The 15,536-nt window shown below is 47.7% G+C and overlaps 4 protein-coding genes across 5 annotated transcripts; 2 read left to right on the top strand and 2 right to left on the bottom strand.

Moving 5' to 3' along the window:
- Positions 1-2,584: 2,584 nt before the first annotated feature.
- Ccdc85 (coiled-coil domain-containing protein 85) lies at positions 2,585-4,647 on the top strand. The gene is made up of 4 exons (XM_033481022.2): positions 2,585-3,191; positions 3,534-3,906; positions 3,993-4,258; positions 4,333-4,647. The coding sequence occupies exons 1-4, from the start codon at positions 2,592-2,594 to the stop codon at positions 4,375-4,377; spliced, it is 1,284 nt and encodes a 427-aa protein (XP_033336913.2). The 5' UTR covers positions 2,585-2,591; the 3' UTR covers positions 4,378-4,647.
- A 339-nt stretch (positions 4,648-4,986) lies between these two features.
- LOC117226557 (PR domain zinc finger protein 10) lies at positions 4,987-10,502 on the bottom strand. The gene is given in 11 exon segments (XM_076518298.1): positions 4,987-6,742; positions 6,813-7,004; positions 7,073-7,261; positions 7,335-7,476; positions 7,544-7,808; positions 7,883-8,644; positions 8,718-9,044; positions 9,107-9,436; positions 9,499-9,901; positions 9,984-10,191; positions 10,380-10,502. Coding segments are annotated over 10 exon segments (3,051 nt in total). The 5' UTR covers positions 10,149-10,191; positions 10,380-10,502; the 3' UTR covers positions 4,987-6,466.
- A 565-nt stretch (positions 10,503-11,067) lies between these two features.
- LOC117226558 (uncharacterized) lies at positions 11,068-14,655 on the top strand. 2 transcript variants are annotated; one of them, XM_076518299.1, is made up of 6 exons: positions 11,068-11,273; positions 11,334-11,532; positions 11,591-12,375; positions 12,432-12,630; positions 12,716-14,075; positions 14,334-14,655. In XM_076518299.1, exons 1-5 carry the CDS (start codon positions 11,068-11,070, stop codon positions 13,358-13,360), a joined length of 2,034 nt encoding a protein of 677 aa, XP_076374414.1. In that variant the 3' UTR covers positions 13,361-14,075; positions 14,334-14,655. The 2 variants fall into 2 exon arrangements, with proteins under 2 accessions (XP_076374414.1, XP_033336912.2); XM_033481021.2 differs by having other exon boundaries at positions 14,331-14,655.
- GABPI (zinc finger DHHC-type palmitoyltransferase GABPI) lies at positions 13,450-15,171 on the bottom strand. Its single transcript, XM_033481023.2, has 3 exons — positions 14,642-15,171; positions 14,394-14,570; positions 13,450-14,040 (listed from the first exon to the last, which is right to left on the bottom strand). The coding sequence occupies exons 1-3, from the start codon at positions 15,169-15,171 to the stop codon at positions 13,848-13,850; spliced, it is 900 nt and encodes a 299-aa protein (XP_033336914.1). The 3' UTR covers positions 13,450-13,847.
- Positions 15,172-15,536: the final 365 nt, after the last annotated feature.

Below are 15,536 nucleotides of genomic sequence, written 5' to 3'. Positions count from 1 at the left end.
TGGATACCTCCATGCTCATCATGTGTCCCTACCACTTACCAGGGAATTCGGAGCGCGGCTAAAAAGTTGGTGGCACGACTCTGAATCAGAAAAATGGAATCCAGTGCAAATAGGCCTGTTTATAGGGTTAACATTTTAAATAAAATATTGGTATTGAGAATCGTGCGCGTTAAATTCTGACAATTTTGGAGGATACTTTGAACTCTCGCGTGCATCGACATAATATTTTTAAACAGATTTCGTGACCGATTAACTGTTATTAACCATTTTCGAGAAGCTGGTTTGTTACGCTGGCGACGATAATATGCATTTTAGTTCGACCGTTTCACCGCTACGTGGTGATAGCATTTCGTCGCCCATCGATGCACCGCATTTAAACAAAAGAATGTAATTAGCTCTAATTATGATAATCGTGGATATAGTTTCGATTTACGGAATCCGTCACAAGTATTTTGTGGTCGAAAACGTTTATTAATTATATATATATATATTATAATATATAAACGTTTATTCTCGTCGCGATTTACATTACGTTTTACGCTAAAATCTTGGTAAAAATTATTCTTCAATGCATGCTTCTCGACATTGTAAATATTTCAAGCGCGTTACACCCATACATATTTTATAATTTTTTTTTATTGTATATTAATAACATTTTCGCAGGCATTAAGAACAGAAGAAACTAGGAAAAGGACAAGCATAAACGAAGCAAAGGGTCTAGGGAAAGGGAACAACAGCGGTGGAAACAACGGAAGAGTTAAGATCCGCGAATACTTACCCTTGCAATGTCTACTTATCTTTGATCGATAGCTCTGTGATCTCGTGAAACCGCAGGGCGTAAACGGACGGTACAAGCACGATGCATTATTAGTAATATCGGTAATATTGTCTGCCGCGGTACAAAAGGAATTGTCTGGGTCGTACAAAAGGAAAGAAGCAGGTGAACCGGAGTCGAAGCGCATTCCAGAGGTTTCTACCTGTCCCAAAGTCGACGGTGGTAGCCAGAAAATACAGGTGCCGCGCGAGCGAGTCCTGAGCACAGCAGGTAGAATGTTTTCGGTACACCTGGCGCCTCCGATTGTCCGAGCAAGCATTCCAATAAAATCGTCCGCGTTCAGAGATATTCATTCGCGGTGAATAACGCCGAAGGCATCCAGCCGCCGCGTTAATCAGGCGTATCGATCGGTCGAGCATGATCTCGGCGATGTGCATAATCCGCAGGAAATAGCCTTCGATTTCTGTGTAAAACAGCCTTCGGCTATACCGACGATTCGGATGATCTCAGACATCTGAAACGAAGGCTTGCGCGAGAGAGTCGAGCTGACAGCCGCCGCGACTCGGCGTCTCCGGGGCCCGTGGCCCGCCGGGATCGGGGCCCCTCGAGACCACAAGCATCATTCTGCTCCTCCGAGAGCCTCCCACGAGGTAAAACACGGCGTTAAATCCCCACCCGAAAGAGGACAACGGTCCAATCGGACGAGCGCCTTGTGTTCCCGCGTCGCGTCGCGACCTTAAGCTCGAGCGTCGTCGGCGATCGCTTCTGGGTTCGCAGACCCCGGTCGTCGCCATATTGGCAGTGCTCGATTTTCACGCGAATCTCCACGAAAGCCTCGTCACCGCGAGCCACCAGAAATTCAGAGATACGGTCGAGATTGAACGCGAGAACCGCGAGCGAGTGCGTCGCAATCGAACGCTTCTGGTGGAACAGCGGGGCCTGGAAGGGGGATCCCGAGGCTCTCGGCTCCTCGGCGTCGGAGCGATTAGGCGAAGTGCGTGAAAGTCTAGCAGTGTGCGGTGCGCGGTCACGGACGACGAGGTTTCACCGTGGAATGCCCCACTCGGTGTTACGGCACTGAGTGGCTTGTGAAATGCGGCGGCGGCGGCCCAGCAGCGAGAAAAACGGGGGGCCGGTCGAGCGCATTAGCTCTCGAGAGTGCAATATCGTCGGTATCGTCGGGATTCCGTGAGAGAGGCTGCCATACAGAATCTGTTCACAGCCAGTCGGAACCGTGGGGCCCGTCGTCCAGGCCCTGGTGACTCCAGGGGCCTGAAGAGCCAGCTAGCTCGCGCTATGCTCGGCCTTGTCGACCGCTCGACCGTCGCCGCCGCTGACAGATGGAACGCGGGCATAATCTGCTCGGTGCCTGAGCGTGACGCGAGGACGACGACTCTTTAATCCCGCGGGGAAGCCAAGGCTGTTCCTATCGACTGTCTCGCGGAGCGGTGAAAGAGCTGTCGGATAGGCGATAGACGAAGTCGGTGAACACAAGATTCCGCGCAGCATAGTGGTTCGATTTGGTCGCGAGAGTCGCGGGTAACGGTGGTGATCTTGCGCGAAGGGACGTTCGTGGAGCCGTGTCGCAGGGCCCTGGAGTAAGGCGAGGCTCGAGGGGCCCAGCTGCCGAGCAGCGGAGTCGATCATCTCGCGGGAGCGAACGAGAGTAGCGGACAGTAGCGGAGAGAGAAAGAGGGACCGCAACGGTGACCCAGATCTTGGCGGGTTCTCGCAAGACGAGCCGGGCTACGAGGAAGCCGCAGTGGTGGACTTTTTGAAATGGGACACGACACTGCCCGGAGCTAAATTAGCCGCGATGTCCAATAAGAGTAAGTCCCAGCCGCAGCAGCAGCAGCAGCAGCAACAGCAGCAGCAGCAGCAGCAGCAGCAGCCGTCGCACGTGATCAAGCCAGCGACAGTGGAGCAAGTGCCACCGCGATATCAGCCACCGCCGCAGCCGACCACCGGCATCCTCAAGAACCATCCTCACTTCGGCACCGGGCCATCTTCCGTATCAGCCGGCGTGTCGACCGGCGTGCAAGGTCCTCCGGTGGCCTTGAACCATCATCAACCATCGCAGCCGCGACCGGTACCGCAGCAAAAGGATGCGCAGGGCAAGTACTCGCCTCGAATAGAGCACCGGCATCATCCTCAAGGCAGTAACGCTGCCCTGACAGCGGCGGCCGTGCCGAAAACCGGCTACCTTCAGGCCAAGGTCGGCCAAGGTCAGTACCTGCCGCCTAACGGTCAGTATCCTCCCACGGTAAACACTGCACAAACGCCGCCGATTAGACAAAGGATCACCGACGACGAGTTCCTCCGACTCGGACCCGTGGAGATGCTCAAGTTCGTCCGGAAGACCGAGACCGACATCGCGAGGCTCGCCGCCGAGCAAAATCGACAGATACAGAGCTTGGTGAGTGATGATCAAATCTAAAAGCCGAGTCGATGTTAGCATCGCGGTAAACACAGGTCTAATTCGCTGGAAATGGAAAGTGATGTCGTCGCGCGCGTCGCGAAAACTCTGGCATATCTATACCTACTGCGCTCTTCTTCCGGTCCCCAGATTTTCGGGTCTCTTCTAGGTCACGCGGGTCGCACACGTGTGCCGGCGCCCGTGATCGACTCGCCAGTGCTAAGACGCGACAGGCCGATGCGTTTAATGCTCCGAGATCACGCGACGCGTAATCTCCGTTAAGCGAGATGCTGTTGATCGAATATCGGCGCCGGTATTGAAAGAAACCACGTTTTCCCACAGCTCAGCGAGCTGCGCGCGCTGAAGGAGGCGAACCAAAGACTGAGCGACGACAACCAGGAGCTGAGGGATCTCTGTTGCTTTCTGGACGACGACCGGCAGAAGGGCCGCAAACTGGCCAGGGAATGGCAGAGGTTCGGGAGGTACACAGCGAGCGTGATGCGGCAGGAGGTCTCCGCGTATCAGAACAAGCTGCGCCAGCTGGACAATAAGCAGCAGGAGTTGATAAAGGACAATCTGGAGCTGAAGGAGCTCTGTCTCTACCTGGACGAGGAGCGAGGCGGCGGCCAGAGGGACGACGGAGACGGGTCCAGCTCGAGCACGAACGCCGAGGAGACCGCGCCTCCTAGACCACGGCACGCGTCCACCTTCAACGGTAATATCGAAGAGCTTAGAGATGGTAATTTGTTCGCGGTAAATGGACTTATTTTGGGTTTACCTGACGCCGGGGAATCGTTCCAGATCAAACGATGCAATACGTAAGGAGTCTGGAGCAGCGTGTGAAACAGCTGGAGGAGGACAAGAGCGTGTTGCAGGCACGGGCACAGGGATGGGAGGTGCCTCCCGGCGAGATTTGGGAGAATCCAAATAGTCCCGGCGAGAATCCTCATCTGGGAGGTCGGCCGGAGGCCGTGGTGCGGGCTCTTCAGGTTCTCGAGGTCAGGGAACAGCTTGAAAGAGAGGGCGGCCACGACGGGGAGAAGGCTCTAGTTAGGGAAATGTGTAACGTTAGTACTTTGCTGTCTCTAAGGCCAGTCGATCTGTCCGGCGGTAGCATAATTCACCTTACGATTTGCTTCAGGTTGTCTGGCGGAAGCTGGAAGAGGGCCCGCAGACGAGACACTGAAGGACACTGTACCATAAGCGCGGTCTCTCTCCATGATCGCCATGCGAAACGTTATGGCGCGATCCGCTCGCTCGGGTGCCGCATCTAATGAGTATTATAGTCGTTGCCGCGAATGTTGTGGATTTCATAGATTTATACGCATGTACCTACGAATACTTCGATGTAAGAGTCAGCGTGTCGTATTTTTACAGTATTTATATAAAAAGATCGCAGTAGCGTCGTTAGAACTCTTCGTACGAACTGTTAACAAACGTTTTATTTTTATTACGAGCCGGCATCGTTTGATTTCGCTGATCCTCGACCGATCCCATCATCCCTATTATTCGGAGGGCAATACCCTCGTCGCCAGCGACGAACGGGTCCCGTTCCGCACGCCGATTCGATCTCTATTTTTAGCAAGTCAAAGGACCTTTTCTTCGGTGACCCAGATTCGCGACCCGGTCCACGAGGAATTTAGTTTACAGTTTGTCCGCAACGGCCGACAGCCGAGCCAAGGACGCCGTATGCCGAAGACGGAATATAGCTGGTTTTTTTTACAATAATCTCGGCAGCCGGCCGAGTTGTATTAAAACTTACAGAAAATATGGTGCAGTGAATCGGGCACGTGCATCAGTCATCGAGTAACTTTATTTAAGTCATGTTTACAATACAGTTCTCCATGTACTCAACAACATTAACGAACATGCACTCTTTTGTCTTCGCTTCGGCACGACACGCGCAACGCTCGCGTGGAAAATAAAACTTTTGTTGTATGTTAATCGTTCCGGCCGATATCGTTAGTCGACGATGAATGTGTTTCTTTCTACATGCATCGCGAAGGACTCGCAAAGACAAAAGCATTTCTCGCCTAAGTAACTATTGAATACCTTTCGATTCATCAACCTTGTTTAGTTCAATTCGATGAGCGTGTGATGGATGCGAGCCCGCCGCGGCGATCCTCGTGAAAATGAATCCGTGTTCTATCGTGGATACAAGGTCATCAGAAGTACAGAGTTATGAAAAGATCGCGCGACGGAACTGTATGTTTTTGCGGTGTGCGTGTGTGTGTGTGTGTTTGAATTACGAGAGAGGTAAAACGCGAACAATCCATCAAGGACTAGAACATTCTCGTATGTAAACTACAGACAATTGTTTTATTATGAAAGCCGAACGCGACACGTAGATAATACCTATTAATCGGATCTATAAAAAAAGGTATCGTATCGCATAGACGGTTCGTCACGCCGATCTAAGATTCAGCGGACCACTGTCCTCTTCAAATCCGAGCCGAGTTTAAATTTCACTTTAAACCAGGCCCGCGTTATCAACGGTTTGACCAGCCTAACATCCATAATTGAATCACATCGAATTGAAGCATTTTTCTCATTAAATTTCTCAAAGTAAACTACTAGGAGTTAATGTCAGAGAAATAGAGAGAGTGAGCGAGAGAGATAGAGATAGAAAGAGAGATAGAGACAGATAGAGAGAGAGAGAGAGAGAGAGAGAGAGAGAGAGAGAGAGAGAGAGAGAGAGAAAGACAGGATAGAGATGTGCCGACAGTACAAGGAGTTCTCTTGTTCTACCTTAGTTTTTTGTTTTGCGCTCTGTACTCGTAACAGCTTGAGCAAAGGATCTCAACAACTACATGTTTCCCTGTTGTGTTTTTAGTCTTAAATCTCCGTGTTTGTGTATATGTGTGTGTTCTTACCCGTTTTTGTGTACGTGTACATGTGCGTGTAGCATTAGGCGTTAAATCGTTTTTTGTTATTCGTTTCTGTTTTTTGCCCTGTTAGGCTGAAAGGTTTGTTGTCCAGAAAATAGTGCGTGTATACTCCGTTTCCAACAAAGTTTTCCAATACTTCTCCCAAGGCCGCAACGACGTTCGTTGTCGGCAACCGTCTAACAACCAACAAATGGGCGCCGAGTGTTTCGCACTTGCGCCCACGACAAAGCTGCGGAGCCGAAATTGCGTACCCGACCAACCACGATGGCCTCCGTGTTTCGGCAACCACAGCAAAAAGCACAGTGTTCCTCTACCGTGCACAAATTTCATGAGATTCATATCTCAGTAAATTGACAAGACCCCGTGTCGAGGCTGCCACGGCTCGTTTCAACGTATGTCGCGCATACGGACAAACTGTTGCCCGACCAGTTCCAACCCGTTGCTTATCAGATCAACATCATCGGACAGTTTGATTATTTTCGGTTTGAAGAACTCGGAACTTGTATCGCACGCCTGGATGTAATCTGACAGCACGAAATGATCCTCGATAAGCACTGGCGGTTGGTTCTGGTTCTGTGGCTGCCGATTCCGGGACCGTGGCACTTGATCCGCAGGTTCCATCAGGTTCGAGTGTTTTTTCCGTTGGTGTTGCAACAGCTTCGCCTACGGTAATCATTCCCTTTGATTTTCTCTTCGAATCGATGCAAATTGATTTGCTGATCGCGGTACACACCTTGCTAGCGTATTGTTTGTGGCACCATTGGCAACCCTGAGGAGTGGTGGTGATGCTACCGACAGTTTGGCTAAACGTTGGGTTGGGTAAATCAGAGTAATCGGACTCCTTTTGTCTGTTGCTCGGTGGTAAAGCGGCTCCCGGATGGTTCTTCATGATATGTGCTTTACGTTTGCTACTGCTTTTGTAGACCTACAACGTGATAGAACAGTGTTAGTTAAATGCAAGTCGACTCGCTTCCGAGATGGATCGTATCCGACCTTATCACAATATTGACAGTAATAATCCCTTGTCTGTCGTAAAATCGGCAAGTTCAATTCTGGGACAGATTCCGGTGCAACATCGGGATGACGTTTCGCCAGATGGTTGACGAGCATTCCTCTTCGTTTAAAGCCCACCAGGCATTGATGACATTTGTAAATGAAGCGATTGTAATCGTTCGGATTCACCTGCTCGTATAATACAAAGTTATCGATGAACGCTGTATATGAAACATTACGTGTGTTAGATTGATGGAAATACCTTCGGAACGAATTTCTTGGTCTGTGTAACTTGCGTCATTTGTTCCTCGGTAGCTGTTTGCGAATTGTGCAGTTTGGTCATGTGTTCCTTCAGTTTGTCTTTCCTCTTGAATTGTTTGCCGCAATTGGCGCAGTGAAACTCTCTGTGGGAAAAGCATTGTTCAGTACGTATAACATTTCTCCACCTGTAACGCATAGATTGAGATGTACCTGTGATCGGAATGCTTCAGCAAGTGCATCTGCAGTTTGTCCACCGTGGCGAAGCGTTTCGCGCAGACCTGACACTTGTGCTTCCTCTCGCAATGATGCGCTCTAATGTGCTTACGAATTACGGAATATTTCATAAATATTCTTTGGCAGTAAGGACAGCAAAAGGTGCCGTCCTCCTTTTTATGAGTCTCGATGTGATCTTTCAACGTGATACTCTGGCTGAACAGCTGCCGGCACATGGGACACTCGAACACTTGCTTGTTCTCTAAACATCAATGAAATGGACATCAAGATTCGATTCCCCTTTGAAATTTCTTACCAGATGCATGCACGATTTACCTCGGTGAGTTTTTAGGTGACAGGACAACGCCGAATTGTTCATGAATCGTTTGAAGCAGATGTTGCATGGCAGTGGTTTTTGGTCTTCGGCGCCATGTACCAAACAGTGCTGTTGCAGCCGTACTTTTGTGGCGAAACGCTTGTAGCACATTGAGCACTTGTACGTGGACAAATGAGCCAATCTCTTTGCCGACAATCGTCCATGTTGATAAACGTGACTGACCAACTCCTTTTGTTTCTGGAATCGCAGTCCGCACTGCGGGCAAGTGATGTTCTGTATCTTCGTTTTCATTTTCTCCGTACCGTGAGCAAGGCTGTGTATATTAAGCAACACCGGTTTCCGAAAGATCAGCCCGCAAACCAAACATTTCCACTCCTTCGAATTGTTCTGCCTCGAATTTTCTTTCTCCTTCAAGTTCCTGCCGTGGAATACTTTCACGCGACGAGAATGATTGTCCTCTAGCCGCGGCCAGGACAATTGACTTTTTGAATCTGCAATTGACACGTGTTATTTATTACTATTACTAATTTGTACACGAATGTTTTACATGCCTTTATCGTCCTTAGTCTCTTGCACGGGTTTTAACGATGTTAAATTCCTGCGAATCGCGTATTCGGTACTAGGACCAGCCTTCAGTTCCTCTTTCGGTAGGATGTGTCTCGTCGTCAAAAATACTATTCTATCACGTTGTTGGCAAATTACTAAGTTCTGTTCTTTGTATGTCAATGCAGGCCTGACGAAACGCATCCAATTCGAAGCATCTGCAACATACACGAAATATTTTCAATAGCTGTTGTTTAAATTGCATTGTACATTTAAGTATTAGATACACACTTTCGTTCGAAACGTCTACTTTAAGTAGCTCCTCGTTCTCGGTTTCATAGAGCAACGGCAACTCGTTCTTAAATGGGGTACCATCGTAGGGATACAAGATACCTTCTATGGGACCAAATTGGGTACGTTTCTGTATATAACGTTTCGCGAATATTCCGTAGTCTGAACCGCCCGATACGATATCAGAGCTGGATAGCTTATTTATGGAGAGGTACGATCCTGGCAGTGTTGCAATAGCACGAGCTGGTACAGGTTGATCCGCTATGGTGCACACGTTGTGCGATGGACAATTGTCTCCGGTGCAAACGTCGTCGCTTTCGTCGCAGCCTGCAATAATGAATAAGATCAGTATCATGCGAATAAAACTGGGGAAAGCGTTGCACACGTACAGGCATTTTTCTTATCGTTTATGCGACGCTTGGAACGTCTGACATTCTGCTTTTCGCTTTCTTTTTTCTCCTCGGTGTTTAGCAAAATTTCGTTCATGTCCTGATCCTTCGGTACCGTCAAAGTATCCGCCTTATTTTCTTTATTCGAGTTCTCTGCAGCAGAAGACAAGGTGGTGTCGTCCACGTCTATGTTTTGAGCTTTGAACGAATTCATAACGTTCATTTGATCGTCTTGCATCACGAGAAAGTCTCTGCTCAGCGTAAAATCCGTGCTAGGCATTCCTGTTAGCATCAATGGAGCAGCCGGGGATTCCAATCCAGAATTAGTCTCTGTAACACATTTTCGAATTTTGAATAGAAGCTTTTTTTGAAGATGGTAACAAGAAATTTACCTTGCATCAAAATCAATTCGCTGCCAACACTGGAAACCAATTGCTCCTCGTTCTCATTGGCAACAAAGTCAGGTGTATTGTCTGTTTGTTGTACAGTCTGTGTATCGATTGGATGACTCAACTGAGAGACATAGTTGACATTGGTTCTCTCATTGGACTCAGGTGGGGATATTAGAGGAGAAGATGGACCTTGCAGAACAACAACAGAATTATGAAAAGGAGATGGTGGAAGTTGTACAGGAGTAGGAGAATACCTAGCTGCTGAACTCATATTGGGATCAAGAGGACTGACACGGTGCTCGAAATCAGAGAGCGGGGAGGTAGCTCTAGGGGAGAAGGAGACCTGTTCGTAAGTTGGAAATAGTCGAGGATATTCTCTGGACTGATCTTCCACGTACTCCACCTGATGAAAAAAAAAAGAGCAAACATTATGGTTGTTCTCTGAAGGAAGAGCTTACAGGTGGTAATAGCATGTGTTTACTTACAGTCAAAAATAACAACTTGTTACTCATCTTTTTGGATTGGTCACACACCGACGAGTGGAGGGAATGATCTGCAGGCCAATTTACCGAGGTGTCAGACACTTTCTCAATGTTTGGAATCTCAAAGGAACTAACAGGGGCCCCCTCAGGAGGGCCCCTTGGATTCATTTTAGTTTTCGTCTTGCACCAGGGATATCGTAACGTCCGTTACCTGCTGGAAACGTACTTTGAAAACGCTATCGCAATACGAATGGAGGCAATGAAATCGGAGATCTTTAACCACAACGATCGCATTCGAGCGACTTTCGGGACAGCTGATAAGCCACGACAACGCCATCGATCGTTACAACAATATCCGCGGAACGATTTATTGTTTGTCTTAGGAACGGAAAAACTTACCATCCTCAATGCATAAGTTTTCGAAGACGACGCACTTTTTGTCCTGTGATGTGATGCACCTGCTGCAGGCACACTAACTCGTCAACAATCGACGTTATCAATTTCATAATGCTGGCTGAGCACCGCTGCAACGGCGGGAAAACTTCGAATCGTCGAACGAGATCAGTAGAGCGAGCTCGACTTACAAAGAATTTTGAATTCATATCCGTTTCACTTCTTAATATTTATTAATCAGTCGACAATTATCAATTATATTTCCCGAGAGTCTAATTAACGTGTGTTATATGATAACATATGTTAAATGTCTACATATAATTATTTAAATGTAAAAGAATCGCTGCATTCGAAAGTGCATAGAATCGTTTTATGCAAGACACATTTAGAGTTACTATTGAGTGAAATATTTTCTTCTAGTTTCTAACAAATACATATACACAAGCAGTAATAAAATGATGAAGCGTGAGGGGTAGATTTCCGAGGGCGAAGCAAACCGATGGCGTCCTCCATCATTTGCCTCCACCCCCTGACTTATGAATGGGGTTGGGGAGGCACAGCTGCGTGTATAGGGGGTATCTTCCATAACTTTCCTTAACAACGAAACAACAACGCGTCAACACGAGACCCGTACACGGTTTCGATACATACGTATATCGTGTTCGCGAATTATAACGTTAAAAATAAACCGGCCATGACACACGCAAGCCAGCTGACCGATTTGATGGATCGGATGATGAACGTGGACATTTTCCAGCCCTCGGAGAAGCACCGAATGACACAGGACGAGAGGAAGACGTTCCTCGATCCGAACTTGATCATGGATGCGAGACATCGGATCCTCCGCGAAGACTTGTCCGCTTCTCCCACGAAATGCTCGGTCTTCGCGGAGGCGAAGAGGTATGACGTTACCTAATTAAAACATTCCGGATGGATTAAAACAAACCGTCGAATTCTCAGATTATTGGCACAGGAGGAGGAGACGCAGTCGTTCCTGAAGAAACAGCAACGATATCTGGAAAGGGAGCTGAGGAGATTCGAGGCGGAAGTGCTCAAATCCCGGCCGAAGTTCTCCGGCCCTTACACCTGCAAGAGAAAGAGTTTCGCGCCCTCGGACGACGAGGAGTTCTGGGGGTCTTGCAGAAGGACCCGGCGCAAGGTGGGTCCTAAATTAATCATTCCATTGAATCCACAACTCATAGAAAAATAATACTTAGCGGCTCGTTTTCGAGGAGAGCACTGAAAGGAGCTGCAGTTTGGAGAGTGTTATGAATTCTGCTCCAAAAACTGATGAGTTGGATGACTCCTCAACGAAGGTACAGAGGAAGGAGGGTCCGGAGACAACGGAGCGAGAATTGTCGCACTTCGGGAACATCAAGGTGATGATCACGGATAAGCCCAGCTCCGAGACCGAGCTGTATCGTTTAGATGTCCTGAGGAAGTGCTTTGACGCTCTGCGGGAGAACGCGGAGGAGGAACGTCGACTGCGGGAGATCAGGACGAAGATTCAAGAGAGTGTAACCTTGAGGCTGACAAGGAAGTACTTCGACGCCTGGAGAACACACGCGAGAAACGCGAGGATGCTTGAAAAGCTGCAAGAGGATCCAGGAGTCTCGGACGAGCGGAAGATCGAGCTGTTTATAAGCGCGATCGCGGAGCGTCAGAAGGATCTGATGAAGACCAAGAAATCGAGGAACAGAGAGGACGATGTGGTCACGAGAGAGATCAGTGGCACGAGAAAGAAGAGCATCGTTTTGAGGCCTGTTGTGGTCGAGTCACCGGCTCAGAGCCGACTGATCGCCCAGAAGAGGATCATAGATGATCAGAGAGCCAAATTGGCGGAGCAGAGAAGGATCATCGAGGAGCTGAAGTTGAAGGAGGCACAGAAGGAGATTTACAAGGCCGAGAGAGAGACAGTCGACATAGCTAAGGAGACGCTGACCCTCTGCGGGAAGATGACCAGAAGGACGTTGATCCAGTTGATGCAACAGGCTGGTTACAGGTAACTATTCAGTAATTATTCATGAGAGCCAATCGATGGTGTCTTCCTCTTACAAGGGACGAAAGCCTGATGGTGTCTCACAAAGCGCCGGATCCGCCCAAGTTCTTGTGGAGGATGGAAGCTCGTGCGAAGGCCAGGCGAGAGAGGATAAAACTGGCGGAGGAGACCCGCAGGATGAAGCTCGAGGAACAGAAGAAGCGAGAGGAGGTTGCTCTATTGGAGGAGGAGCAGACGAAGAGGAGATTGCAGCAAGAGGTCAGATAGTGAGATGGATCGGATGGTGTTGGCGCGATAGCAGAGCATGAATTTCACCTCGGGATTTTTCGTGCGTTTGTCGCAGGCTGCAGCTGAGGCAAGGAGACTCCGACGAGAACAGGAGCAGAACAGACTCAGAGAGATTGAGAGACAAAAGAGACTGAACAATGTCGCGGACCAGTTTCATCGCAGGTACCTACTGCGCCGGTATCTGATCGACCCGCTGTCCACCCTCGTCGAGCAGAAGAAGAGCAACGCGAAGAAGGCGGACGATTGGTACAGGTGCAACCTGGTCAGGAGGATGTTCGTGCTCTGGAAAACGGAGACCGAGACGGTGTGTGAAACGAGGATCGCGATCGCAGAGTCCTTCTACCACAGGAGCTTGATGATTAGTGCGTTCGGGGAATGGAAGCGGATGGCGAAGGAGGTGAATTCGAAGCACCAGGTCGCCGTGGACTTCTGCGACATGAAGATGTTGGATAGGTACTTCGGTTCATGGCGGACAGTGATTTTGGAACTGAAAGCAGAACATAAACGCAATGAGGAGTTAGCTGACAGTTGTTATGAACAGAAGTTGAAGGCGAGACACTTCTCCATGTGGAGGAAGTATCTCACGATCGCCGTGGATATTGCAGAAAGCGAGAAAAGAAAAGAAGAGTTGAGGCAGTTGGTGCAAATAGTGATACCTGATTTTGATCCCAGACTGAGGGGTGTAGCGTTAGAAGACTGAAGTTACAATGGTAAAGTTTAAACAGATACGAAAATTTGTGACTCTTCCTCTTTCCTTTCTCGTTTTCGCGCTTAAATGTACCATACACAATCGATTGATACAATTTATTGCGATGATCGTACAATGGCCGCTTTATCACAGTTACAATAGATATATAAATAATGTGCACAATAGTGAAATAAAAGTTAAGTGGTACGCCAACTGAGATCAGCCGTTTCGTATTATAATGTTGTTACGGAGCAACGGCTTTGGCATGAATTGTTTTTAGCTATTAGAACGAAAGATTCCAAATGAGCGTTAAAGGATGTCGATAGAGAAAAGTGTGCTTGAACTAATTATTGGAGTATATGTTATGATTCACATACCGCCCAAGCGCCCGACGTTTCAGCCTCATTGTTCGATATTAACTTTCAACGTCCTCCGCGTAACGCAAAGCATCATCCACCAAGTAAGAACTAAATTTAATAATCTAGCCTAAATTAAATATCTAAGTTTTGCAGCAAAACAATCGGGACACGATTTTCAGTATCCCATTATCATATTGGCTCCCGGCATCGAGGAGACGTCGTTCGTTTGATGTTGTGCCAAGGTATATTAGCCAGACGTGATATATTAAATAGAAAAGTACCACGGTGCCAACCAGCAAGCTGTACAGCGCCGAGATGAAGCAGAGGGCAATGCTGAAACAATATATAAGCTATTATATATTGATTAGGTATTTGAAGCAAACACAGTTGCGCGACACGTTATCTATTCAACTTTTATATTTGTCGGAAAGCAAATAAGAGATATTACAATATTTACGACGAGTTAACGCGAGTCTCGACAATTATCACTATCTGACGATTTTTGAAGTTTGTGTTGTAGATCCTCGGTATCTTTCCAGTTTAATTTTGAGAATCTCAATAATGACAAGTATTGTGCTCCCCCTCAAGAATAATCTCGCATCCCGTATTATAATTAATTTCAGCAGATTGCATGCCCTCGATTAATTACAATAACTCAATGAAAAACCATCCAAAGAAATGCTTACTCCAATTGATGATACACGTCGCTGCAATCGTCTGGTAAAAGGACAGTGCCAATGAGTATGAACGGATGGCAGACACTGGTCATGGTTAAATTGGAGCCATAGATAAAAGCCACTGCAGAGAAGAACAGGCATCCCATGTACCATTTCAAGTTACTGGAGCCTATGCAACAATCCAACCTATGGTAGAAAATATAGTTTGTATCATTTCATTAGATAGGGATTACTTTCTGTACAAAGAAAAAATATACCATTTACAATGATATTCCCTATTCAGAATGCATGTCTGACACATTCGACAGTGATGAGCTTTTGGCGGTGCTCTCCTTCTACACGTGACGCAAAGTTCTCCACTGCCTTCTCCCAACTCCAAACCTTGGGTCAATGCGCTTTCCTGACTGGCAGAGTCTGCGTTCAATCTGGTTTTGTAACCACAGAGCATGCCTCCCACGACACAGATTATAAATACTAGATTTTCCTCTGGCAGGATCTCTAACAAAGGTACTACACTGATCTCGAAGATCAGCATCAGCATGACCACGCTGGTGATTGTCCACATTAAAAAGAATTTTGTGCGTAGCAGAAACCTCAGGAAATTATGGTGCAGATAATACACCAGCAATGGGGTAGTCACGAAAATAATGACAGTCCATAGTACCGTTTGGGCGGCTATCACCGCCAACATCGGGACCACAAAAATCGGTATTATGGCATCGACGGAAATTTGCTTGGCACCGGATCTCCATCCGCAGGGATTCCGCAATCTCTCCCACATGGTCATCTTTTATCGACAAACGATCTACCTCCGATCTATTTACTTTTTCATGAAGAATCGTGCGTGCATCGAGGTTAGGAACACTGCTATGGAGTACACCTGGCCATCAGTCCAATTTCGATGCCTGACGGTTCGGAGTTGTGTTTCGCATGAGACCAGATGGCACCATTCGTGGTACTCACTGTTAATTCAATTAACAATTACATGAAATTACGAAACTATCCTGTCAGCGCCCTCGAAAATCTTGTCCGTCAACGTGCTATTGTTTCGATGGAAATCAATACTTCTCTTTCGTCGGAAATCTTCTCGTGGCAGCGAAGTCGAACAGCGGATCGTTCTATTTCCACAAAGAATCGTTGAGGTTAATAACG

This window comes from Megalopta genalis, chromosome 2 (assembly GCF_051020955.1).
Source record: "Megalopta genalis isolate 19385.01 chromosome 2, iyMegGena1_principal, whole genome shotgun sequence".
NCBI classification, from domain to species: domain Eukaryota; kingdom Metazoa; phylum Arthropoda; class Insecta; order Hymenoptera; family Halictidae; genus Megalopta; species Megalopta genalis.
Note: the sequence above shows the minus strand (reverse complement) of the source record. Positions and strands in the feature narration are given on the sequence as shown.